General features: G+C 40.4%; 1 protein-coding gene across 8 annotated transcripts in view; it reads right to left on the bottom strand.

The window, feature by feature from the left end:
• LOC139469783 (ras-related protein Rab-37-like) overlaps window positions 1-27,420 on the bottom strand; it is a 150,443-nt gene that overhangs the window by 26,525 nt on the left and 96,498 nt on the right. For 2 of the 8 annotated variants that reach the window (XM_071252076.1, XM_071252075.1), the window contains exon 1: window positions 6,168-6,390. The exons of 3 other annotated variants lie outside the window; for them this stretch is intronic. In XM_071252076.1, the coding sequence (XP_071108177.1) occupies window positions 6,168-6,272 (105 nt within the window). In that variant the 5' untranslated portion in view covers window positions 6,273-6,390. Of the gene's footprint in view, window positions 1-161; window positions 215-6,050; window positions 6,131-6,167; window positions 6,391-27,420 lie in introns of those variants that run through there. 3 more of the 8 variants (XM_071252079.1, XM_071252081.1, XM_071252080.1) reach the window with 3 other exon arrangements.

The raw sequence follows: 27,420 nt of genomic DNA, 5'->3' as shown, positions 1-27,420 counted from the left end.
AACGTCTTATTTTGGAGCCATTAGAATGGCGATGTTGATTTACAATTTTAAATCAGTTTCTGGTTCAGAACATTCAAACTCTGTCAATGTCATGCATAGAAATTACACAGAAAGTGAAATATACAAATTGTGTATATTAGTGAGAAATGAACAACGCAAACCTGCAGAAATTCTGTACGGATACAAGCCAGCATTCCGAAATCGAGGCATGGAAACCATCCAATATGGAAGAGAAGCAACGAGCACATATCACCACGTAATTATGTGTGACACTGGCAAATTACACTGTTGAGGACGCTAAGTGGAAGCTATTGCAACTCACGCCTCCCTGTACATTAGGCACAAGCTGGGAGACTCTGACGACACTAAATTTTATGTTTTACAGATTTTGATTGTAAGACCAATTAGCACAGGCAGGTTGAAATAAAAATATGTTCGTGTTGCTTACTATTTTATTCCATGTTATAAGATGTTTTAACCTGGAGATTCAGACAGCTTAGAATATTTCTAGGTTAGGCTGTACATTAATTACGTTGCTGGGCAACGTCATGTATCATTTGTGTTCACTGGAAGAGAATTAATTAATAATGTGTTAATCATGTTAACGTAGTCTAATCTATCTCATAGTGATAATAAGGTATTCTATGCAGACATATTACAAGACTCTCAGACTTTGCATTCTTTCACAAGCCTGGACTTGTCTATGGCATCATGTTCAGTGACCAGTGTTGATACATGGACAATTTGACCCGTGAAGATCCGGGGTAGAATAGATCTTCAGCAACCTATGCTTGCCGTAAAAGGCGAGTATGCTTGTTGTATGATGTACGTGACTAACAGGATCGGGTGGTCAGGCTTGCTGACTTGGTTGATGCATGTCATCGTATCCCAATTGCGTGGAATGATGCTCATGTTTTCAATCACTTGATTGTCGAGTCCAGACTCGATTATTTACAGACTACTGTCATACAGCTGGAATGTTGCTGAGTGCAGCAATAAAACAAACAAACAAACAAACAAACAAACAAACAAACAAACAAAACATGGACAATTTGCAGCTGAGTTTACAAGACAGAAAGAACATTTACTGGACTCAGTTTCAGACAGGTCACTGAAGTTGCACACTGAACTTAGCTGTGGTTAAAGGTTTTCGACTATGTTATGTTGGGATCACCTAACTCTAGGCGGAGCTTTTAATGCAGAGGGGGGCACGGGTGGCCCAGTCGTCTAAGGCGCCGCGATTCGCTGTGCAGAGTTGCGTCCCCTGGACACGCCAGAAACCTATGGTTGTGGGTTCGAATCCCGGTTAGCCCCAATTATGTTTCTAGGTTTGTCAGCACCATACCCGTGCTCGTGGGTTTCACCGAAGTGGTAAACGTCTTAGACCTGCATCACTTCGGGCTTTCCTCCCACATTAAGCTGACACGCCGTGATATAACTGGAATACTGTTAAAAGCGGCGTTAAACCCAACTCACTCACTCACTCATTTAATGCTGAGTCTGACAATCGTTTAACAAACACATACACAAAGTCCATGTTATCAGGACTTCAAAGAACGCTGTTTTATTCTGTAATAAAGTGATAACTGAACCATAGTCTCTGGAGACGTCTTGTGCTAGCTCATAACAGTTTTGGGGATATAAGTAAACTTAAGAAAATATACAACTTTAAAGACAACTTCTGGTTTATTGCATGTAGTGACATTTTGATGAAGATTCTTATACCGTTATCAAGTTAGAGTGACAATAACCAAGTGATGACAGTTATATACATCACTTGGTTGTAGTTGCTCCAACTTGATAACAGCGTAAGAATCTACATCCAAACGTCGCTATAAGAATTAAACCTGAAATTGTTATCCATAAAGTTTATGTTTTCATAACTACTTACCAACTTCTAGAATGCCACTCAAACTGTTATAAATAAACTTGTATGACACGAACATCTGCCATGCAACAGCATTCTCAACTGAGTGAGTGTGGTTTACGCCGCCTTTAGCAATATTCCTGCAATATCACAGCGGGGGACACCAGAAATGGGCTTCACAGTGTACCCTTGTGGGGAATCGAACCCGGGTATTCAGCGTGATGAGCGAACACTTTAACCACTAGGCTACCCGACCGCCCCACATCCTCAACAGTAAAGTCTCTATCACTTGTCTCCAACTACAGACAGCGCCATATTTGTTCTATTGTCCCAGTTAACAAGATTTCACTCTTCCTAGGGCCCCCTAAATTACTTGTGTTTCAGGTAATCCAATAGACCCATTGTTTCAATCAGATGTTTCTATCACAGGCAGGAACAGACACCATGAAACCCAGTCAGAAAAACATCAAATTTTCCTTCATACTATCATTGCAATACCTATGTTGACCTAAATCTTAAAAATACATTGCATGAACCATTTTTCTCTCATCAGTTGTAAACAATTAAAGGGATAAAACCCTTTCCATATTCACATTCCGTCTACACCACAAGCATGTGTTTATGAATCACTATCAAACAGCCATTTGTGTCAAACATTTTACAAAATATTGAAGGCTGAAACAAACTACCATCGGCTGGGTCAATGTTACCGGAAACGTTAGTATTTTATTTATGGCCTTATCTCCCTTAGTGAAAGCACTGTTTGTTCTGACCTAGTCTTCAACCATGCAGTTCCCGTTTCCTGTTCCAAATTGTCATGGGTTAATTATACGTTCTCTACAAATACAGCTAAGAGCCTCCTTCATGAAGAATATGGCAATAACCAAACAGTTCTCTCCAGCAACCTAACACATGATTTAGCAGCATAATGTCTGCCGGGCAGCGTGGGCGGTAATGTGACTTAAGGATTATATGGCATAAACGACATACGTAGATGGATTAGCAGGAAGTTCTTGTCATCAATAATAGTTTTACGGCATGGACATGTACCATTCAAAATGTCAAAACTTTTGTCTCAACAAAGGAAAGTATATATTTTATCTGCCATATCAATTGACACCTACTTGACTATATTTCCTAGTCTAGACAACTTAAATGTCAAGAAATGATATAAGCTTCACTGATCTTGATGATGAAATGTGTTAAAAAAAACTTTCCATATTTGTCTGCTGATGTTTATGCAGAAACCCTGACCCAACAGACAGGTCTGTTTTTTGAGTGAGTGAGTGAGTGAGTGAGTGAGTTTTAATGCTGCTTTTAGCAATATTCCAGCAATATCACGGCAGGGGACACCAGAAATAGGCTTCACACATTGTACCCATGATGTCGGGGATAGAACCCGGGTATTTGGTGTGGCGAGCGAACGCTTTAACCACTAGGCTAATCAACAGGCCTGTTTTTTGTAGGAGGAAAGGAAACTAGTGCAGGTCATACAAACTGGCAAGCATTGGTACTGAGGTGTGGATCATAATCTGATCATATGCAGGATTCCTACCCACATCTAATTACTCCAAGCACAACAAAGCATATCAAGCCACTCTGTTCCAAAAACTTTTCTGTCTACTAGCCTGCATCAGTCACTTGACACCATTTTCTGGAAATCTTAATTTTAACATATGGATTTTTATTAGCAAAGCTTACTAAATCGAAAGAAATTTTACTTGACATGGGCTAGAGGCTAAAGTCCTAGACTTTTAATCTACAACTACATGAATCAGGTAAAATAGTCTGGTAATATGAGGGCAGCCTGTAAATAATGAAGTCTGGACAGGCAACACAGTGATTGATATAATGAGCATCAATCAACACAACTGGGATACAATGACATGTAATCAGCCAAGTCAGCGAGTCTGACAACCTGATCGATTCAGTGGCCTCTTATGACAAGCACTGGTTTGCTGGGGGCCTATATTCTGACTGAACAGTGCCGTTCTGAACCAGCCCAAACTACTGCTACACAAATGTATCCAGTTACCTTACTGCTACACAAATGTATCCAGTTACCTTACTGCTACACAAATGTACCCAGTTACCTTACTGTTACACAAATGTACCCAGTTAGCTTACTGTTACATTTATATAAATGTACCTAGTTACCTTACTGCTACACAAATGTACCCAGTTACCTTAATGTTACACAAATGTACCCCAGCTACCTTACTATTATACAAATGTACCCCAGTTACCTTACTATTACATAAAAGTACCCAGTTACCTTACTGTTACATAAATGTACCCCAGCATGGCAATATTAACGAAAACCTCTACAGTCAGGAGTGTAGGGGAAACAGTACACTGATTGTGGTAGGCAAGGCTAGGGTACACAACAGCGTTAGAAATTGGCACTAGTCCTGTAGTCCTTGCCAAACTGTCCAACGGTTACGGAATCATAAGGACTAGTAGAAATTTGCTGTTATTTAGGGTGTTGCTATGTGTTATCATTATAAGGAGCAGTGGACGAAAAGAGTTAGTTTCTATCGTTGAACAAGGGTTTACAGAAAGGTGCCTGGGATATATTTAAGAATTAAAGTTTGCTCTACCCCAATGTGTAGTGTCATAAAGTATAGTATATTCCGTCTATTGTAGTTTAAGCGCAAAGATGCTTGCATTCCATTTGTGCATTATGACGTAACTGAAATGTTTACTTTATTGTAGGATAAAGCGCATTCGGCACTTTGACAACTTAGTGAAGGATCTTAGAATGGTGAATACAGAATGGTACCTGGGTTATATTGGGAAATTAAGGGGATCATGCATGTGTCCTTGAGTGGCCCTACTAAATATTGACTGGTATCGTCCAGGACCTTCCTGGAGAATGAATAAAGTTTTATCTATATAATTGTATTAATATAAAGTGCTATTAATGTGCATTTTTTTACATATGATGTTGTTTTTTTACATCAGTCTCCCAATAACAGTTGTTATATTTGACCACTTTCTAAATGGCATTGTGTGTTCATAGCTTTCGGCCACGGGAGCTGAGCCAATTTACACTTGTCAGAGGGGTACACACAGTACGTGATCTAGACTACCAGTTGTCTGACTTTCATTTTTGTGGAAGCCTCGGTAACTGAGTGGGTTAGATCGCTGACTTTGTGTGCTGCCGATTCGGTGCATCACTCTGGCAGTGTTTGTTCGAATCCAGGATGGGACTTAACCCCCCAAAAGTACGACAATCTGTACTTTACTAAGAAAGTGTTATCCCAAATATAACATTTGTTAAGTCTCCCAATTGTTCACACGTCATAGTTATCTTTATTTGCATGTCTCCTACTTTACGCAGCTCTCGCTCGGGAAATACAAGGATTCTGACACTCATGCTTGTATAACAATCTCTATGTACGCCTTTGAAACAAAGGCTATTATGGCGAGCGAAATAAACTGAGAAAGACGTGTTTTGTTTACTGACTGCACAAGTAGCCTACGTCAGTTAACTCCCGGACACCTGATGAAACCTCACAAACGTTAAATAACAGGACCCTTGATGTTTGCCTTGTTATATGAATCTAGGGCCCCTCAATCTTCAACTTTTAACATTGAGGTTATGACAAGGACCTTTCGACTTTCAAGCAGTATTGAACAGTGGGTAGGTATGGTGGATAAAGTATAGCGTACACGTGCTGGTAACTGAGAACACTAGATAATGCCGACTCACTGGTAGCTGGAATCCGATCTTTCAACATCATATACAGTTAAGTAGACACAGATCTTACACAGATATAGGCTATCGTATATACCACCCACCTAGGCGTAGCATAGCCTACATTAATCATTTTAATAGGATTTAAAACAGCATTGGTAACCATAGCAAATCTAAACGACCTGTTGATTCATATTTGTCGACTTCCACTGGACCGACATTCAGAGCAATCAATCACACAGACTCATCTGTACATCCAAACAAGATGAATTTTATAACAACCACGCCCACATTTCACTGAGCTCAACGCTGAAATGATCTTCACGCAATTTCCTGTCCAGTCTCACGCTGAAATTTCACTTCACAATCAGACTAAACAACGTGATTGACCTAGATCTACATCCAAGATAAACATCTTATCAGAGTAACATCAACACATTTTGTCATCTCTTGGGATATCAGATTCTGCTGAATTATACAAACCACAAACTTTGTCAGGAATTGATGAGAGCGACAGTATGATGTGTCTTTCAGCCCTGTGTGACATGGCCTCGTCTGTCAAAATGACAAGTCGTCACACGGGTTGTAAATATCACCCACCTTACATGAAGCTTGGAACTCGGAGCTCTGACACGACGTTTGCCTGTGAAGTGTTAAATAGTTGGAAGGAACTGTTGTTGAGCCAGGGAATTTATCCTTCCCCATATTTCTTCACTTTGCATTAAGGCACTGTGAGATCCACGCACATGGTAGTTTTCATGCTAAAGCATGGGTAATATTGCGCGTTTGCACAGGAGTAGCCTATCGATCACGCACGCTTTGCAACCTGTTGTCATTTGTGACCGGTGTTTATGGAAAGTGTTCCCTGTAGAAAACGTTCCCAAGGGACACCCACGCGGATGGGCACGCGTCACTTCAGGTTGTACAAAATGACAAGGAATACACGAGTCCAACACTCTGAATTAATTCATTGGGAAATGAAATAATCACAATAGGCTATCTTGTTTATTTGTAATTACAGGGAATGTATTTTCATGATTTGATCAACGTAAAATGTTTGTAAGATTTAATTTCCAAACGCACTTCAAACTCTCTTGTGCCACTGTACGATGTCAGTTTTGGTTTAATAAAATCATAATCGTACAGACAATTATCAATACAAATTCTACCATGAATTTGGAATTTACTCGATTCTGATTGGTCAATCAGAGACTATTAAATCATAATAAACCCCCTCTGATTGAAACAGCTGGTTTGACGGCCGCATCACCGCGGAAGCTAATATTCATAGAATAGTACTTTTTTCAGTCATTGTCGGTAGGCATATTTAAATAATTACATCTACAATTACAGGTTACAAAATGCACAGATGCGGTTACTACAATAATCAAAGGATGTGTGGCAATACATTTCGTGCATAAAACACGATAGCAATCTACAAAGGGAATGTATTTACGTTTTGGAGACAACAGAGAGCTTGGAATTTTGGCGCTTTTCTATGTAGGACTATGACGTCATATATTTTTCGTCACAATGAGGGATATGACGTCATAATGGTGACGCGAGGTGTAGAGCGAAAGCCTTGCAAAGCTTGCTTTGTTTTCTTTAGAGATTCCCACCTCACGTTAGCTTACCAAGTTGCCGTGCTTATATGGTTTCATTGCCTGTCCTATGTTCGAGTGAGTTGTTATGGTGTAAACAAACTGCTTGAGTATATACAGCGCCATATTTTGTTCGGTGATTCCGTAATTCAGATCGACAACCCACTCAAAACACTGGACTCAACCCATGCCGCTTCACTCAGTATATTTACTAACACCAAAGAGTTCGCGTTTTATTTAGTCATGGTAGAATGGAGATAAACATACTGTGTTTTCAATGTAGAGCTAGGTTACCTGTAGATTTAACCGCGCTAAATTTAACATTTGAAACCTCACGCTGCGCGTTCGGTTCCAAATTCAATTTAGCGGGGTTAAATCTACAGGTAACCTAGCTCTACACTGAAAACACAGTATGTTTATCTCCTAAGTAAAGCAGTAATGATCCCCCCGAAATATGCTACAGAAATTGACATGGCTTACCCTTTTTACGAACACCTTATATCACTTATTTTCAGAGATCCACTCATGAATATAATTTTCACCGATATTTGGCATTTTACGCCCAGTGGAATATGTTTCGGCGGATAATCGAGATGGTTAATCTCTGGCGTTGACATTTTATATTATTTGAAATATCTTGCTAATATTTAGATACAGGTCGTCTACGATATTCTTTGCTTCTTTAATAATATATGGCTCCACGGTGCCACAAAATATCAAGTATATAATATTTGGGGGGAGAATAATACTCTGTATAAGCTGGTATTTGATGGAGAAGAAAATTGATATCTCTTTCTGAGATTAGAAAACAACTAAATACTTGTAGCTTTATATGCGGATAAATTACGATCATGCTTTCAATTTTAACCCAAACCAATAAGGGAGATTCAGGTCTGGTGTTCGAAATACGTCATAACTACGTATAAGCTGTGCCATATACTCACGACACATGTTCTAGATCTCCTAAGTGTAGCCCTTCTGAGTAATAATATTCAGAGCGTAACGTTTTGTCCACGTCTAACTATACTATAGGCTTGTTTTCTTGTGGGGCTTACAGTTTATCGATTTTGGAACAACGAAGGATCTAAGTACAAGTGGAATAAATCTGATATCATTGCCTATGAATTATTTAGGATACGACAGAACAATATAACTATCACCATTGAATTCATACGGCGGTGATAAAAGCGACGCCGCATTTTTGAAATACCATGACATTCAACTACAGCATTTCAGGTTTAATCAAATGGCAATTTGCTGCGTTAATGATGTTGATGAATATTAAAATGTAATCCTAACAACGTTCGTCTGATTGAAATAGCTAAATGGAGAGTTTGATATATTGTAGTTGTCCCTTGTTATTACACTTGATAACGGCAGTTAAAATACATTAGTTCAGAGATAATTCTATATTTGTGAAGGAGTACGTCAAGGGTCTGTGATTGGACAGTTTCTGTTAATGGTGAATGTCAAACGAAATATTAAAATGGTATACGATGACATCTGATCATAAAGCACATTTATAGTTAGTGAGTGAGTTGGGTTTAACGCCGCTTTTAACAATATTCCAGGTATAACGCGACGTGTCAGCTTAATGTGGGAGGAAAGCCCGAAGTGATGCAGGTCTAAGACGTTTACCACTTCGGTGAAACCCACGAGCACGGGTATGGTGCTGACAAACCTAGAAACATAATCGGGGCGAACCGGGAATAGAACCCACAATCATAGGTTTCTGGCATGCCCAAGGGACGCAACTCTGCACAGCGAATCGCGGCGCCTTAGACCACTGGGCCACCCGTGCCCCCCATTAATAGAGTGGTGTCGAATCGATTGTGGTGGACTAAGAGGGTCAGGTGTTTTAACGACGTAGTCAGTATGTTACAGCTACAGAGTCGCAACAAGACCAACCATGGCAGACAAGCATCGAGGGCAACGTTCCAGCAGTTGGTTTGTAAGACAACATTTCGCTTACTAGAACTCCCCTGTGAAGATCCGGGTTAGAATTGGTCTTCAGCTACCCAGGGTTGTCGTAAGAGAAAATTAATGGGATCGAGTGGTCAGACACCTGGTTGATGTATGTCATCGTGTCCCAATTGCGTGAATCGAAGCTCATGATGTCAGTCACTGGACTGCCTGGTCCAGAGTCGATTAGTTACAGACCTCTGTCATACAGCGGGAATATTGCCGAGTGCGGTTTAAACAGTAAACAAACAAACACATCGTAACGTCCTTATCAACATCTTAGTCACTTCCACCGAAAAACATGGTATATTGGAAAACTACATATCTCTAACGTCATGAGTCCTAAATGGAGACGCGGTGGACTGAAATATGCCTGGATAAAGTTCAGTCCGTCCAAAAAACTGTTATTTAGCCATGCCACACTGACCTATTCGCCGAACTTTGTCTGCAGTTAGATAATTACATCAACATTTTTCCTGACCATGTTGAAATTATTTCTTTAACTTGCGAGAATAATAATGATTCTCCCAAACGCCAAAGTGTACGCTAAGGGTAGCTAGATTCGGGTCAATTAACAGCCTACAGCAAGCTTGATCCAATACACTTTGCTAACTCAAAGTGGTCCGTAGTTTACGTAGAGGGGAATGTCCGAGTAACTCTCCATTCCTTTAGAATAATGGAGCAGTGGCCCATTATTTTTAAGGAATGGAGAGTTATGAGGATATTCCCCTACTTAAAACTCATCCCTACTTTTACACTTTAACAAAATATTCTGTTGTGGAAAATATTTGAAAAATAAACCAGAACTCTTGGTTGTCTGTATTTATACTGCGTGAGTCGCCCTTGCGTCCTCTGCCGCTGTTGCACGTGTTCAAAGCGGCGTTGAACCCAACTCACTCAATCGAACACTGCCTCAGTACCACAACCCAACCATACCACCCAAGAACCTAGATGTCACTAACAGTCATGAGCGTTCCCTTAAAGTTACTAACACAGTCTTCCCAGCCTTTCACCCAACAATAAGCTGACACGACGTGATGTAACTGGAATACTGTTCAAAAGCGGCGTTAAACTCAACTCACTAACACAGTATTTGCGAGCCTCAAAGGAAGAGGAGTCCTGCAGTAAGGGAAACTATTTCTGCACCTAACTGAGTAAACTAAATTGTACTCGTTGAATTTGTCACGTCGTCTGTAATTGTGCGTTTCACAACGAGTCCCACCCACTGAAGCCGTCAGTCCGACATCTCAACTGTGTCCACAATGACCTACTGTGTGGGTTACTGCAGGAGTTATGGCATGACTTGCGCCCTGCGTTACTATTTGTTATTGAGCAACAATTTCCCTCTTTCAATAAGACGTCACACAAGGTCACATGGATTCGTAGCTGACCATCAATATATATAACCTATATATTACGTATAGTTGAATATGAAAAACATACATTAATTTCTTTTACCCATGTCACTTACAAATAAGTTTTTGTTCAGCTATGCATTCCAGTGAGTTCTCTAATGCCGAATGAAACGTTAAATCATGTACTTGTATGCAAATATAGTATTCATGTGTCGATCCTTATTAACTTTTATCTAACCATTTATTTACATACGATATAATGCACCATATGTCACCCCCATGAGGCTAAATAAAACCGCCAATGTTTGTCGGTGAGTCACTTAATTTCTGCGCCTCAGTAATTTCTTATTGCCTCTAAACAATATTATTCACTAGCAATAATTTTTGCGTTATATGAAGCATATTCAGTTGCCTATAAAATGAACACAAACGACCCTGACGTTGTTCTTTGTGTGCAGGAGCTCGTAACGCAAAAAAATAGCAGCTACAAGATATATAATCACCCAGTGTCAGTATAATATATATATATATCCTTTTCTTACTGGGTGTGACCATATATCTTGTAGCTGCTATTTTTTGCGTTACGAGCTCCTGTGGTGTTTGTTGGTATTCTTGGTGGGGAAAAAAATAAAAAAATGTTTATCCCTCATCCTTTTTGAGCGTGGTGGGGTAAAGTTGTTTGCTTGATACACCGAAGGCCCGGGTTCGATTCCCGTGGGTACAATGTGTGAACCCATTTCTGGTGTCCCCCGTCGGTATATAATCATATTGTTTGTTTGTCTTAGAAGATGGTTGGTCTCAGTTCCTCAAAACCATGATTAATGCACTTTCCTGTCTGACAATAACAAGGGCTGTTCCAGGAATTTCGGAATGGGATCCGTCTGACTAAATAAATAACGAGTCACATGTGCGAAAAAGAGAAAAAAAAGACGACTTAACCCTTGGCCTTTGTCATTTTCGGTTAAACCCGAAGAACACACATACATCTCACCAAACGTGCTAAGTGCTCTCCCGAGGCAGGTCCTTTTGAAACAATGGAAAGTCTACACCCCGACGGGTATTCAGGGAGGTTAAAACTGTATTCATCTCATGTCTTATTTCAAACCGCAAAGGAAGGACAATGTCTATTGTTACAAACACGAACGAACTAACTCGGACAAGATGGTACGCATTGGTCAAATGTTTTATTAAAATTGAAAAAAACCCGTTACGGTGAAGATTCGAACACCGTTATAAAACAAGTTGTATAATTAGTAGGTAGGTGACAGGTGGTGTGAACAATATGATCACAATACTAGTAAACAATTGGCAAGTTACAATCCGGAGTTGTATACATAATTGTCTTCTTAATGGTGCTTGAATCGACACCGAAACGTCGCTACCTCTGCAATACATATGCTGAGTACTCATACCGCCGCGTCACCGTTACATATCCAACCTCTAAATGCCACTGAGAGATCAAACGATCTGTTCACAGAAATGTACATACACTGAAGAGATATTGAGAGAAGCGGTATTATAATCTTCCTTGCCATCACGCAGTCACAAAAACAGACATGTCAGCGATTCTTGACAGATCGACATTCTTTTCAATTCCAAGATTCGCCGCAATTTATGTCGAAACTTATCTCTTCAGTGAATGTGTGAACATTTAGTGTTAACTTTAAGTTTCAATTACTAAATGTAAGGGATGATAAACTATAATTTATTTTTTCATAATACACGAAATCATTTAATCATACTCAAGTAACGATTTACACAGAAATTCAATCGTTATTCGCACAGCGCCACATTGATTCATACTCCTAACCTAGCAAGGACGTGTGTGTTGAATATCTAATGTCTTAGAATTTTTTATCTGTCTTATCTTATCTATCCTGTCCTCAAAACACTAAATGTTCACGGTTATCTGAAGCGGCACCACAAATTGATTATTCGGCTTGTAAGACTTTCACATGTACCTGTAGCTGTATGACACGATACACGTATATATATGATATCATCACATCTACCTGTAGCTGTATGACACGATACACGTATATAGATGATATCATCACGTGTACCTGTAGCTGTATGACACGATACACGTATATAGATGATATCATCACGTGTACCTGTAGCTGTATGACACGATACACGTATATAGATGATATCATCACGTGTACCTGTAGCTGTATGACACGATACACGTATATAGATGATATCATCACGTGTACCTGTAGCTGTATGACACGATACACGTATATAGATGATATCATCACGTGTACCTGTAGCTGTATGACACGATACACGTATATAGATGATATCATCACATGTACCTGTAGTTGTATGACACGATACACGTATAGAGATGATATCATCACATGTACCTGTAGTTGTATGACACGATACACGTGTAGAGATGATATCATCACATGTACCTGTAGTTGTATGACACGATGCACGTATATAGATGATATCATCACGTGTACCTGTAGTTGTATGACACGATACACGTATATAGATGATATCATCACATGAACCTGTAGCTGTATGACACGATACACGTATATAGATGATATCATCACGTGTACCTGTAGCTGTATGACACGATACACGTATATAGATGATATCATCACGTGTACCTGTAGCTGTATGACACGATACACGTATATAGATGATATCATCACGTGTACCTGTAGTTGTATGACACGATACACGTATATAGATGATATCATCACATGTACCTGTAGTTGTATGACACGATACACGTATAGAGATGATATCATCACATGTACCTGTAGTTGTATGACACGATACACGTGTAGAGATGATATCATCACATGTACCTGTAGTTGTATGACACGATGCACGTATATAGATGATATCATCACGTGTACCTGTAGTTGTGTGACACGACACACGTATATAGATGATATCATCACATGAACCTGTAGCTGTATGACACGATACACGTATATAGATGATATCATCACATGCACCTGTAGCTGTATGACACGACACACGTATATAGATGATATCATCACATGTACCTGTAGCTGTATGACACGACACACGTATATAGATGATATAATCACATGAACCTGTAGCTGTATGACACGATACACGTATATAGATGATATCATCACATGTACCTATAGCTGTATGACACGATACACGTATATAGATGATATCATCACATGCACCTGTAGCTATATGACATGAAGTTGTTGGATATACTAGATGGGTGATAGACGTATGTGTACTTTTGGCAGGTTTGTTTGTTTGTTTGTTCAACGCCGCACACAGCAATATTCCAGCTATATGACAGCGGTCTGTAAATAACCGAGTCTGGACCAGAAAATCCAGTGATTGGCATCATGAACATCAACCCACGGAATTGGGATACTATGACAAGCATCAACCAAGTAAGCGAGCCTGACCACCCGTCATACGACCACCCCTCTTACGACCAGCATAGTCGCCTTTTATTCCAGGGTGAAGATATAATATGTGTCATTGACGGAAATATATTACAGGTTTATATATCATTTACATATATACAATATATTCAACATTAGACAGGAGGACGCAAACAAATATCGACTGCTTCTCAACGAAATATCACTTACACTTTACCAGGAAGTATTTTTTTACATAAACACACAACGGTTTTCATTTCCCAAACGTCTACAAAATGAAATGAAATAATGGTGTAAAAAACAACAAGCGAAGTAAAAATGTGTAATCTGCTGATCAAGCTTGAGAGATAGTCGAGTCGAGTAAGTCATGTTTTCTTGCCACAAGCCTTGAACAGCGGCTTCCAGGTTAAAAAATGGGAACGTTTTGAAAACCTGAGGAAACTAATTACGGCAACAAACTACACAAGATGAGAGGCTCGCCCTTAATCACATCGCATCTTCCAGACCTGTGTTCATTATTGTAAGCTCAGTAGTAATGGAATCATTGACATCAGTACACCACTGAAAGGAGGTAAACCTTCGCCTCCGGCCAGATTACTGAATGCAGCACCGGCGAAGCCTCAAAGCTATCATTAGCGCAGCTTTGAGAAGATCCGTGAAGATGGACGTCTTGAATCTATCTTGATATGTTGAAAAGGAGGATCTATCTAACTGGTCGACATTATGTAGTTACATCTGCTCATGTATAGGTTATACGCTGACGTCTTCTCATACACGTCTCTCAAACACATCCGACTGCAGGTAATGGAGGCATCTATAGCAAGGCCGAAATTGCCTCTAAGGAAATTGAAGCATGAATGATCCAACCACGTTATGTGCAATAAATGTTGGACATATCAAAGTTTGAATCATGTATCATGTGACCTCTTTTAAAATGTGCTTCGTGTTCTAGTGCCTATTTCTAGTGCAGATCTAGGCAGTGTAGTTCGTACCGTTTGCGAAACTGGCGCTTTGTTTCTGTATATTTAGATACATCATGTAATTTGATGTAGACCAAGTGGGTTTGATGGAATTTCATCAAACCTGCTGTTTTTGCAAATTGGCATGAACTACACGTCTTATTACAGATATGTGAATGAGAGAGTGAGTGCTAGCGTGAGTGAGTGGGTGAGTGAGGTGGGTTTAAGCATTTTAGCTACCCCATGGCGTGTCACGAGTGTGACAAACCAGGGGTCGTAACGGAAGGGTTTCGGACCCACAACCCTGGGACGCCCATGGCTCAACTTTTCACAACGAATTGGGGCGTATTAGGACACAAGAAGAATCAAGATCTACCCTTTGCCTGTCCTCGCCATTTTCTCCCGAGAGTTGAAGCCATGACATAATACGCATTGTCAATCAAATCGAGAAGCTCTGGACGAACATTTCCCGTTAATTATATAGCGACGTGCATGCACGTGTGTGTGTGGCCGCTTGTACTTGTCCGGACTAATGCCGGGTTAAAAGTGCTTGGCCATTGAGAAACAATGCCGCATTTGAGCATGGGTACCTCACTCAGACAGACCCGTCCTTGTTTTATCCCCTTAACGCCGAACGCCAGGCAGGGTAACAAGTAACATCTTTAACATTGTTTGGTATAACGTGATCGGGAATCGAACCCTGACCTTCCGCTTTTGGGGCAGACGCTCTATCAACTAGGCTAGAGGCAGTCCTTTCTGTCAAATTGATGAAATGCTGATTCAAGACCGGTCGATGGAATTATCAATAACGAGCTCTTAACCCCAGAAGCTACACGGTCCGGAGAACATATTGTTATCTTCAAGAATAACCACACAATTTTGATGATGACCAATCGCCTTAAAGGAGTTCTATATTGCCTGTACTGTTCCGAGACGTTCATTAAGGGATTGTGTCGTTCTCGCCTTTTCTTGGCATTGTGAGGTTGAGATCTTTACACTGAGAGAAAAACAAGAAAAGTGCGCGAACTGTCACCGAATGACATTAATCCTCGGCTACATATTTGACATAACAATTGGTAACGTAAGTCCTTCACTGGCATCGTTACAAGCTGTCATTCAATGTCTGGAGGCGTATTGCAACTCAGATCAGCAGTGGAGCTGACTTAATGCAACCGTGCACGCTCCCTGGGAGCGGTCGTATAACGCTGCAGACGGACATGTCAACCATTTTGGTAAAACTGTCAAGAAATTCGTTATCAGGTACAGGGGTGAAACACGCTTGCACGCCATTGATGTCATCGTCTCGTAATAACTGTCAGAGATACGTCCAAATAGTTTATGTGTAAGTCACAAAATAAACTGCCAAATGAAAGGAAGAGTATACTTAAAAATTGGATTTGACCCAGAAATGTGGAACGTTATCAAAACGCTACTATGCTGAAAACAGTCGCCGAAACATTGCGAGCTATGATACCAGTACACAAATACATCGCATCGCTTAATCATTTGTTGTTTGTTTCTTTTTCAGCAAGCACAGTGCCTGGCAGTTTCTTACTGATTATAAAGACAATGGCGGTTGTTGTGACCTTATATCTATTTTAGTTGTTGTTGTTGGTTTGTTGTTTACTGCCGCACTCAGCAATGTTACAGCTATATGACGGCGGTCTGTAAATAATCGAGTCTGGACCAGGCAATCCAGTGACTAATATCATGAGCATCGATCCATGCAATTGGGATCGACGACATGCATCAACCAAGTCAGCGAGCCTGACCACCCGATCCCGTTAGTCGCCTTTAACAATGTATAATGTTCATTATTAATAAATAGATGCAAGTTTCCTATACTATTGATACAGTGCTTCTTGTGGTCAAAAGCATACTGACTGCACAGTATTATTTGTCATTTGCCAGATCCACACCTCTCAGGTAGATACAAATGACAAATCATTTGATAATGTAAATATATTTGTTGCAAGTCAGAGCTCTGTGTTCATAGATCACGACCACATGTCTGTGTTTATCCGTTAGTTATCCAATCTAAAAGCGATATATTATGATATATTACAATGCAGTGGGTACTCTTTAACATGCGTATATGTTGTTTTTTAAAAAAATGGTTTCAGTTGCCTTTTTGTCTTGCCTTGAGACAAGTAAAGTCGAGAATGGACAACAATGCAGTATTTTGAACACGCCTTATCATAATTTAACTTACATAATATCATTGTTCAGCTTTATTCTAGTGGTTAAAGTGTTCGCTCGTCAGGCCGAAGACTCGAGGTCGATACCCCACATGGGTACAATGTGTGAAGCCAATTTCTGGTGTCCCCGCCGTGATATTGATGGAATATTTGCTAAAAACGGCGTAAAACACTAGGCACTCACTCTTTACACACATTGTATGAGTTATGTTAGCATTATTAACATGTATGAGCCGATCCCCCTGCTCGTCAGACAGTAATAGGACTCATTACATGAATGGTTTGCACTGACTCGTATATATGCCAGGAGCAGTATTCAGACACGAGAGATTCAATGTAATAACAGTTACCATGGCTGCGCTGAATAGTACGCCGAAACTCATGCGGTGATGTTGACACATTTTAGGCCATAAACACCATCACCAGTGTGCGCTAGCTTTCACATATCTTTACACAACCACACCCTAATCCCATCTGTACATGTAGTAGTAGTATGCTCATAATAACTTAATTATTATCACGAATCACAAAAAACCATTAAAAACAAACGCACCCCGACTCAATAATTCTAAAGTTATATACTACATGTGATATTTCTACTTCAATGAGGGGGCAGGGGTGGCCCGGTCGTCTAGGGCGCCGCGATTCGCTGTGCAGAGTTGCGTCCCTTGGGCACGCCGGAAACCTATGATTGTGGGTTCGAATCCCGGTTCTTCCCGATTATGTTTCTAGGTTTGTCAGCACCATACCCGTGCTCGTGGGTTTCACCGAAGTGGTAAACGTCTAAGACCTACATCACTTCGGGCTTTCCTCCCACATTAAGCTGACACGCCGCGATATACCTGGACTACTGTTAAAAGTGGCGTTAAACCCAACTCACTCACTCACTCACTCTACTTCAATGACACGCCAAACTAACCAGCGAACACGTTAACAGGCCTAGGGTGATACGAGCTTACAGACATTGCGAAACTTGACGTATGATTTCATGGCTTATGATTTCATGGCTCAGTCGGATCCGTCCTTGGGTCTGGTGCTGATGGCCGAAGGTACCACTTGGCATATTCTGATAGCAGTATTTCTGGCCATGCACATGTATACTTAGTACGCGCTCATTTGAAGAGCACTGTGGTTATAACAGTTGCGTGTCAACTATTCACGAGGACTCTGATGTAGTTTCCTAAATTGATGTACTGTCACGCAAACACCATGATTCCGAATCAATATTAATAACGTATATGTGGCTTCAAATATTTCTATTGAGTCAAGAATTCCCAGATCCGACCGGCTCTTAATTCTTCAACGAAATGTGGGCTGTCTTTCTGGTTCGTCTATTCTCCTTTAACAATATTACTGTTTCAGTGTTGAAAGAGAAAACGCTCCATCGAGTATTGCCTATTTCCTTAATAAGGAAAGTTTCATGGGTTTTAAGCAAAATTATTATGCGAAGAAACGCGTCCTTGCACATGGAGGTAAGTTTGCTGAACACCGACTCTGTATGACTTGTTTGCGTTGGAAGAATGACAGAAATATTAATTTCGTGAATGACCCATCCCTCCCAACTAAGATTTAATTTCTCTTAATTAAAAGTGAATCATATAAAAGTGGGGTTTACTGACTTCATCTGTTTAAATGGAGTTTCGCAATCATACAACAATAACGTCGACAAGAATGTCACCATTTAATTACGGTGTTACTTCGTCTTGAACGTAAACATAGAGTAACGGAGTACTTTCACGACCTCCTCCTGTTAGAATTAATATCATTGCGAACATGCAGTAGAACCTTAGCTATATTGAGTCTCTGGGTGGTTGTGATTTTATTACTGGCCCAGGTGTTCATTAGGGTGCGACGAAAGGTAAACATTAGACTCAGGCAACGCACAATGTCACTCTAATGAAAACCATGACAACAACAGGTCTTCCTACCTGACACCCAAGAAGATAACTGTGTATCGTTTACCATTGCAATTCCCTTGCGAGCAAGAGCCCCGTTTCGCTAGGAGATCCTAGCTACTACTCCATTTGTTTTAGACTCACGACAGTCGTGAAGCCAGGATCGCTTCATAAAACGGGGGCCCTGGATCTTGTGCTTGTTAAATGCTAAAGGGAAACATCTTTGAGTGGCATTTATTAGTTGGCTATGTAACACAGGACAAAATAGTACGGATGATCATCTTCCTTTGTATAGTTGTGGCGACGTCCGTGTGGAATCTAAGGTTTAGCCGAGAGCCGCGATGGGGTCCTTCAGTCAAGACATGATTGTATGACAAGAGGGATGCCTTCAACTTTCCAAAAGTCAACTTTCCCTTCATGTCGAGCAATATTCCAGCATCTCCAGCCTTTGGTGTTCACATTTCACAGATTTTGAGATACAATCGAGCATGCTCTTTCTACCAAGATTTTAAAGAGCGTCACACAACTCTGGCTCAGAAATTGTTTGATCAAGGTTACAACATTCAAGGCCCCAGTAAAGCTTTCAAAACGTTTTATGGTTGACATGTGGAGGACATCAATGACAAAAATGATGTCCGATGCAATTCCCTATTTTGACTTGTACCATATCCTCCCGGGTTTTTGTTCAGGTGAACAATTGACTTGCCTTTGCATGTGTTTGTTACGGGTGCCACCGTTGGGGCAGGATACGCCCACCTTTTCGCGAACACCTGGTATCGTTACTATTTCATAGTGATTAATAAACACATGCTCATGATATAGTCGGAATCGTACAATCGACTAGAGTTTTCTATTGGATATGGAAACGGTTTTGTCGCTTTATTGACTGTAGGACCCTATCGCGGCTCTTGGATACGTTATGTCATAGACAGTCAGTCAGTTAGTGTTTACGACCCCTTCTTGCATGGTTAATTAATTGTGGTTGGCAATAGCAGTATGTTTGGTGCGACAAGAGAGCTTATACATTAGTATACAGGTAGCATCAACATATAACTACAATAACAAGGTGAGATGAACTGTTTGAGTGGCATTTTTAGAAGTTGGTAAGTAACCGTAAAGGCAAGGTATTTTAAGGGGGACAACTTCTTTATTCTATCAAGATGCAACGTTTCGGTATTAGGATCTATACCGCATGATGTAGAATAAAGAAGTTGTCATCCATAAGATATCTTGCCCCTTCTGAGGTGAGATGAAGTGGGGTTTACAGCTGCATGATTATTGCACTTATTACTCTTGTGTGTGTGTGTGTGTGTGTGTGTGTGTGTGTGTGTGTGTAACAACAAGTATATTGGCATGACGCGGCTAGGGGAACGAACCCCGGACCTTCTGCTCTCCGGGCGGACGCCCTACCACTAGACCACGGAGGTTGTCCAATACACAAGGGTATTTTTAACTGGAGTATAAACACAGAGGATTAACTTTAAGGGATACAGTTGACTTAAGCCTTTGTACATGCACTGGGGAAGTGGGGACTTAAAGGTGTTGGAATCTACACGAACGTCACTACAACTGGAATAAGGATGGATTATCCAAACTATCTTGTCATCAGTTGACAAATGAAAACGCAAAACGAAAAAAGCGGCGCTGGAAATCCACATGAGAATTGGCCAAGGTTTATATCGCCTTGACCAAACTCATCACACAAAACTGAAGACTGTAAGGCGCTACCAGGTATCCTGCGTCAAGCAGTTGATAGATAGAGGTCAGCTTCTAGGTCCTGGCGTAAATGATATAGCTGCTTCTACTCATTTAAACCGTCTAAAATCCAATAAATACTATAATGATCGACACAGGATGTGTCAGGTAACGTAACCTACATCGTAGTTAATCGCTACCAGAAATTGGTAGTTTGGCAGATTGGTCCAACTGTATGATCATGATAGGCTGACATTAGGCCTAATCTATCTACTGTACGTCCAGATTGAGATGACGACCGGCCTGTCTAGATAATTAAGCTCGATGTTCCTGCCATCTGAGAACCCAACATAAAAATAATCTGATCTTTGGCTACATTAGCATCGTTGACTTGTAAGTGCTTGTAAACTGTTTCATAACTGTCATTAACATATCCATTGCACAAAACGAAATAACAAACACAGATTGTTGGGTTGTAAAGTGTATCAAGAATTACAGTGGTCTTATTATGGACACTTCATATCAAAGGCAATTACAGTTCTGATCGTTTACTGTAGTCCAGGTTTTCCCTGTCGAAGGAGGAAATCAGCCCAAATCAGCAGTTGACATAAATACAATTTTGCTCTATCATTATTGTGACTGCTTATCAATATGGATTGTTTAAATCGTAACGTAAGGATTCTTAACTTCTTTGATAGGCATTTAGAAGTTGGAGTACTAAGTCAGGATAAGAATTTATGGATGAACAACTTCTTTATTACAATTAAGATTGACGTTTCGGTGTAGGTTCTAACACCGTTATCAAGCACGTCGCTCTTAATTGTAATAAAGAAGTTGTTCATCAATAAATTCTTATCCTTACCAAGGATTCTTAGTTGTCAAGGATAGAGCGTCTGCCCGAAGGGAAGGTCATGTGTTCGTTCCCCGGCATATAACAATAGACGTTAAAAGATGGCACTTGTTGTTGCCCTGCCTGGGGTTCGGCATACAGGGACTAAAACAACGACTGGTGAGCTGGGAGTCCGTATACTGTGTCTGTCTTGGTATCTGTGTTAAACTGGGGCATGGTATCTCAGTGGGGTAGCACTTTCAAACCGGCACTTTCACCTTACCTCACGTGATATCCTCAAGGGAGGGCACATAAAACCTTTTCGGCCTTTCTTCACATGCCTTACGACTGAACTTCCGGACAAAGCGGCGCTACACTCGTTCACTCAATAATACACTTAAACAATACGTCAAAGGGGAGATTCATAAAGAGTTCATGAAAATGCGACGTTTCATCATGGTCACTCGAAATTAACTGTAACGTGTTGGTAATACCATTCATGTCATTAGTACATTAACTTACTCTATGCACCAGCGTCGCAAGAATTCACATTTCTGATATGTCGGAGTTTGCTTCGGAAGCAATACATAAACCTCATCCTCTCAGGTACAATTTCACTATTAATTTATTCCTGTGGGGTTCATTTGAATGTCTGATTTGCTAGATTACGACTAATTTTCAGCGGGTAATATGCCTCAAGGTTAAGCTCTGTCTGGAAACGTGGACCGCACTCGCATTATGAGGTGTCTGTCCAGATGCGTGGAGAAGCATTGCGTGGTTGGTACAGCTGGATTCTCAGCAATTTGTACATCTTGACTTGGCATTCACTCCAGTCTGGTCAGACTTAATTGTTCACGGATCCTAACCACGAAATCTCTCGCCGACCCTTCCCCCTCCCCTCCAATATGTCAACCGCCGTTTGATCACATTTGCTTTTGACCCAGCCAAAATAATGACAGTAGTCTACTCTCGTTTCCCCAAGAAGTTCTTGAATAAGTGAGTCTCGAGATGTCCAGCTGTACGGATCACATATGTACATGTATAGAATACTAGTGTCGCTTCTCCTATCTCGAATCTCAAACCTCTCAAAGCATCAAGTGTGATTTAACTTTGAGACAAGGGGCGTCATTTTATGAACCTTTTTTTATAAATAAATCCGGGAAACACTAGTTTCACAGCGAAAAATCACAGTTGATTGTGTTGAGATATCTTAAATTTAGAAAAGGAAGATTAAATATATAATCTTGAATAAAAATTGTCTCATCAATTAAACGTTTACAGGTAACCTGAACATTGTTATTCTGTATTTACCTTAAAGATGATGTATCTCACAAACAATTAATAATATCCCATTTCGTTCCATATATTGAGGTATGAATACAGTACTTTTTAGAAATTATGGATGTATGAGGTTCGATAAATAAAATAGACAGGCTTTCATGTATGACGGGTGGCTGAAAAGTGCTGAGCCTAACTATGATAGACTGTGTTGGCGGTCTTGGCTGCTAATTATCTTCAACATAATCCCCTCCCACTTCTGTCAATATATGCCCGATGTAGACGGCGTCCTCCTGGTGGCGTAAACAGTCCTAAACAGCAGAATTGACGTCATCATCATTTGCATAATGCTTATCTCCTAGCTTGGATAGAAGTGGGAATCTGACGCTGCCACATCTGGTTAATATGGGCGATGTTCAATGACTTCAAAACCACCGTCATACCTTGTAGCCATGGCAACATTAGACTTGTGTACATGAACACTCTCCTTGTGAACAAGACACCTTAAGCGAGTTTTCCACGACGTTTAGCCTTTATATTTTCAAACAGTTGCCGAAGAAGGATGAGCATAATATTGGCCATTTATGGTCTGACCTATCGAGACGTAGTCTACAAGTAGGATTACTTTGGAATCCCGGAAAATAGAAGGTATCACATTGCCAACTGATGACACAGAGTTTGCCTTCTTCGGAGGAGACGTTAGATGAAACGTTTCCACTCCTTTGACTATTGTCTAGCCTCTGGATGATAGTGGTGAACGAAGACTGATCCATGGTCACAAATCGCTCAACAGAATCAGCTGGGTCAGCTTCAAAACGATGTAAATCCTCATGAAAGATGATGAACCTGGAGTGTGTCTGTCTGGAGTCAAACGTCCTGGAATCCAGTGTGCTGAAACATTTTGTTATGCCCAGTCAACTCCTCAGAATGTTCTCAACTGTATTGCCTATTTTACGTGATGACTCATCCCCAAGCTTGGATCATCTTTGAGGCTCTCTCCTCCCAGCTAGAACCTCCCAGCCCAATAGTAACAGTGGCAAAGGAAGGAGCGTCATATCCTAAAGTTACACCATGTCGGCACGGATGACTGTTGGAGATAGCCCTTCAACTCGAAATACTCAATGACTTGACTCAATCTTGTCCGTTTTCATCAACAGAGTGTACCTGGTCACTTTGATGCCCGCCGAAATGTGCCTTCTGGTTGAGTATTTGATTCAACTACAGCCAATTAGCATGGAAGGCATTGTACTTAATGCATGCAAACAGTTGAGGTGTACCATACATCCTTCCTTGTTATGGTCCTTGCTCAGAACTTTTCATCCACCCCTCGTGTTTCCATGTGTGATTTACAGGTATTTGTGCTAGAATGAACACCATTATTTGGCATATCATCTTTTCCAAAACGTGAAAACCCCCTTAAACGCCCCCCAACACCAAGTAAGGAGAACCAGTGGTACCTAGCAGCTTGATACCTTTCCATGATCATTTTCATCGTTTTATCAATATCCCCATTTGATAATTTTATATTTGATGTAAATACTTAATTTATATTGAGTGTATAAATATATTATATACTTCAGTGTTTTCTGAAGTTAAGAAAAGTGGTATTTTCATTGCAGTGAACGGAACACTTGATAATACATTGCGGTGAATATAACTTTAACGGAACTATAGTCTTACATGAGTTAAACACCGCCCTCCCCCCACCCACCCCCCATCCGCAAATTATCTCCCTTTGTCTTAAGTGTCTATCCCGAACACAAACTGTTGACTTCCTAATTACGTAAGTTCCACATTGACATGGCAAAATAATGACAGATTGGAATTTCTGGAGTAAATATCGCTTCTTGTCGTGTGTCTTTCTCTTGAAAATGTTTCGTTATATACTGGACATTTCTAATTTTACTCGTCAATCGAGAATGTTCGATTCGCAAAGTTCGATTTCTGTTACTTGACCAGCGTGTATTCATTCGCTTCCATGAACAGTCTAGTACATTTCACGAATATGTTTCGTCACTTTTGTTTATATGTTTTAAGATTTTGCAAACACGGAACTACTTTATAAGTCGCCATTACAAGGGGTGTTGAAACGTCCCTACGTGTAAGGTAAGGAGAATTTTCAATGTTTTACATTTGTAATGAAATAATGTTATTCTCCAGTAGATAATTTCACAAAAAGTCTCCAACAAATAGGATATTCCATGTATCGAGTGACGTGTCAAGCTTCTCTCATCTCGTGACGTGGGAAAAGAAATATATTCTCGTGAAAATATCCCCTATCCCCCATCACTTGATGAGAGAAACATGATATGTCACTCGACACATGGAATATCCTCTATATATCAAGCATATGCAAATGGACAGCAACGCCATTTCAGAAATCCCTGAGTAGGCAGAATCAATACTTGGAATGTCAGCCCCTACTTGTGTGCTGAAATAGTTGATATTTGACAGCTTTGACTTTTGTAATATTTAGTAGAATGAATCCTGATTTTATGCCAGGTTAAGAAAATAGCAAAGGCCTGCCCTAAGGAATCTCTAAATGCATAGCATTAGCTAGGAAGGTTATACTGCTTCGTTATTAAGCCGCCCTCAAAACCATGTACTAGGCAATTAAAAGCGTTAACATCAGAGAACAAACTGTCTTAATAATGTGCGGAACCAAAGGAGCCAACCGGAATCATGATCAGAGACCAACGTCATCGGCTACGATGACACACAAATCAGCCACGTCACAGAAACTACCCAATCCCTTCAGTCAGGTCTGTTTCACTAATGAAAACCGACACTTCTCAAATAGACAAGTTCGGGTGCAGTTGAGCAGCAAAACCTCTGGGGTGTTCGGAGAAAGAGTCCAAGAGATCTATTCCAGTGTATCTTTAACTGCTAACTTTGTTTGGACTATTGTTAAATATCAAGTGTTCGCATAATCAAAGGCATACATATAACCATATGGTAACAGTTTTCACAAGATTAATGAAAAATGTAGACTTCTTGCCAATCTGATCTTGTCGCTTTAGGATTAATCGAAATCGCGACAATACAATAAATCCACACTGTATGATAGGAATAGTCTTAATCTAAGAGACATTATCTCTAGAATATCAAACAGAACGACTGGAGTGTTTAATAAGATAATACAACCGGAAGGCAATGATACATTGGCTACAGTACGTGCAAGGAACCGAATACGAGTCACATGGGACACTCATATTGCCCTCTGTTTGATAAAGTACATGCATTAGGCTGATGACACCACCGACGGCAGAAACAGAGTCAAATCCAATCTGCCAGAGGTTAAATAAGATTACGGGACTGTGAAACAGGCTGATTGATTGCATTCGGAAAGAGTTGTTAATACTGGACTTATGCTGTGTAAAGTTCTCTTTGCAGAGAGGACGTGGGCCGATTGTGAATGTCGGTAACGTCGCAAGACACCGTAATGAGAGGGATATGTCGGCGTAAAGTGTGGCGAGGACGTCGCGCTGGAGCTCCTGAACGCAGCGTTATTTAATGATGGGGAAATAGGTATAACTTCAGATTTGATTATCTGTTCTTGCCGTGGAGGGATTGCCCATTTCAGAATAAGAAAGATCGTTTAGGTGAATGCGGTCTTAAATTAATCTGTCAGGACGCAAAATGGATACGTTTTTAGTTAAAAGTCAACCGAAGTTCCAGAATTCAAATTGTTCATGTCAATCTTCTGTGTACAGCGGATATGAGAGATCTGAAGACGAATAGAAGGTGAAGATGAGCTTAAGACTTCGAGAAGAATTCTAATTTAAGAGGAAGATAAGGATAGGTGTTTAGACTTTAAGATGTCCGGAGTTTTCATATCAAAAGACGACCTCCAATTCAGTTGCTGAAATTGGTAATTCTTTTTAAATGTGAAGTACGAAAGTTTCACTTGTAGTAAAAGGTGGAAATTTCAGATGTAAAGAATGGTAACTCTTGCAACTGTGAAGGAGGTACATCTCTGGATCTAAAGATTGATGAGATTTTAAAGTTTTCCAAGAACTGTTTTCATTTAGAGTACGTGCAGCATGGGCTCAGATCAACATGAATGAGTTCATTACCCTCTCTTATGACCTCCTAGTCCTGTGGCTGAGAGTGAGATTGTCAGATGTCAGAACTGACAAATTAATGTGAGTACACTAAATGTTGAAGCATTGCTTTCGCTTGAAGATGTTTTAAGAACTAACTTGATGTATTGTCTTTATTAAATGCTGGCCTCGACAAGGGTGTCGACAAAATCTCAACAAGACTGAATGGCAAGAGGGATGCCTTCAACTTCCTCTTTACAATGAGCAGCACTCTAACAGTTCCAGCCTTTGGGTTCCACTTTTCAGAACGGCTCTGGCTCAAAAGTTTCCTGATCAGGACTACAATACTCCAGGCCTCAATAAAGCTTTTAAAATGTTTCATGGAATCCTTCAGATACAATTGCTGTTTTTGACTTGTTTTTGGCTTGTACCTGTGTTTTTCAGGTGAACACTTGGCTTGCCGTTGCATGTGTTTGTGACGGGTACCACCGGTGGGGCAGGTTTTCCATTACCTCGAGAGCACCTGGTAGCATCACTAGTTGCAAACCAGTGGTTGTTTAGCAAGGGTAATTACTTAATTTCAGTGTTACCAAAATTTTTAATTATCTGGCACACACGACCTGGAAATCGTCAAAGC

This window comes from Haliotis cracherodii, unplaced genomic scaffold, assembly GCF_022045235.1.
Source record: "Haliotis cracherodii isolate W230 unplaced genomic scaffold, xgHalCrac1.p SCAF_2, whole genome shotgun sequence".
NCBI lineage: Eukaryota > Metazoa > Mollusca > Gastropoda > Lepetellida > Haliotidae > Haliotis > Haliotis cracherodii.
Note: the sequence above shows the minus strand (reverse complement) of the source record. Positions and strands in the feature narration are given on the sequence as shown.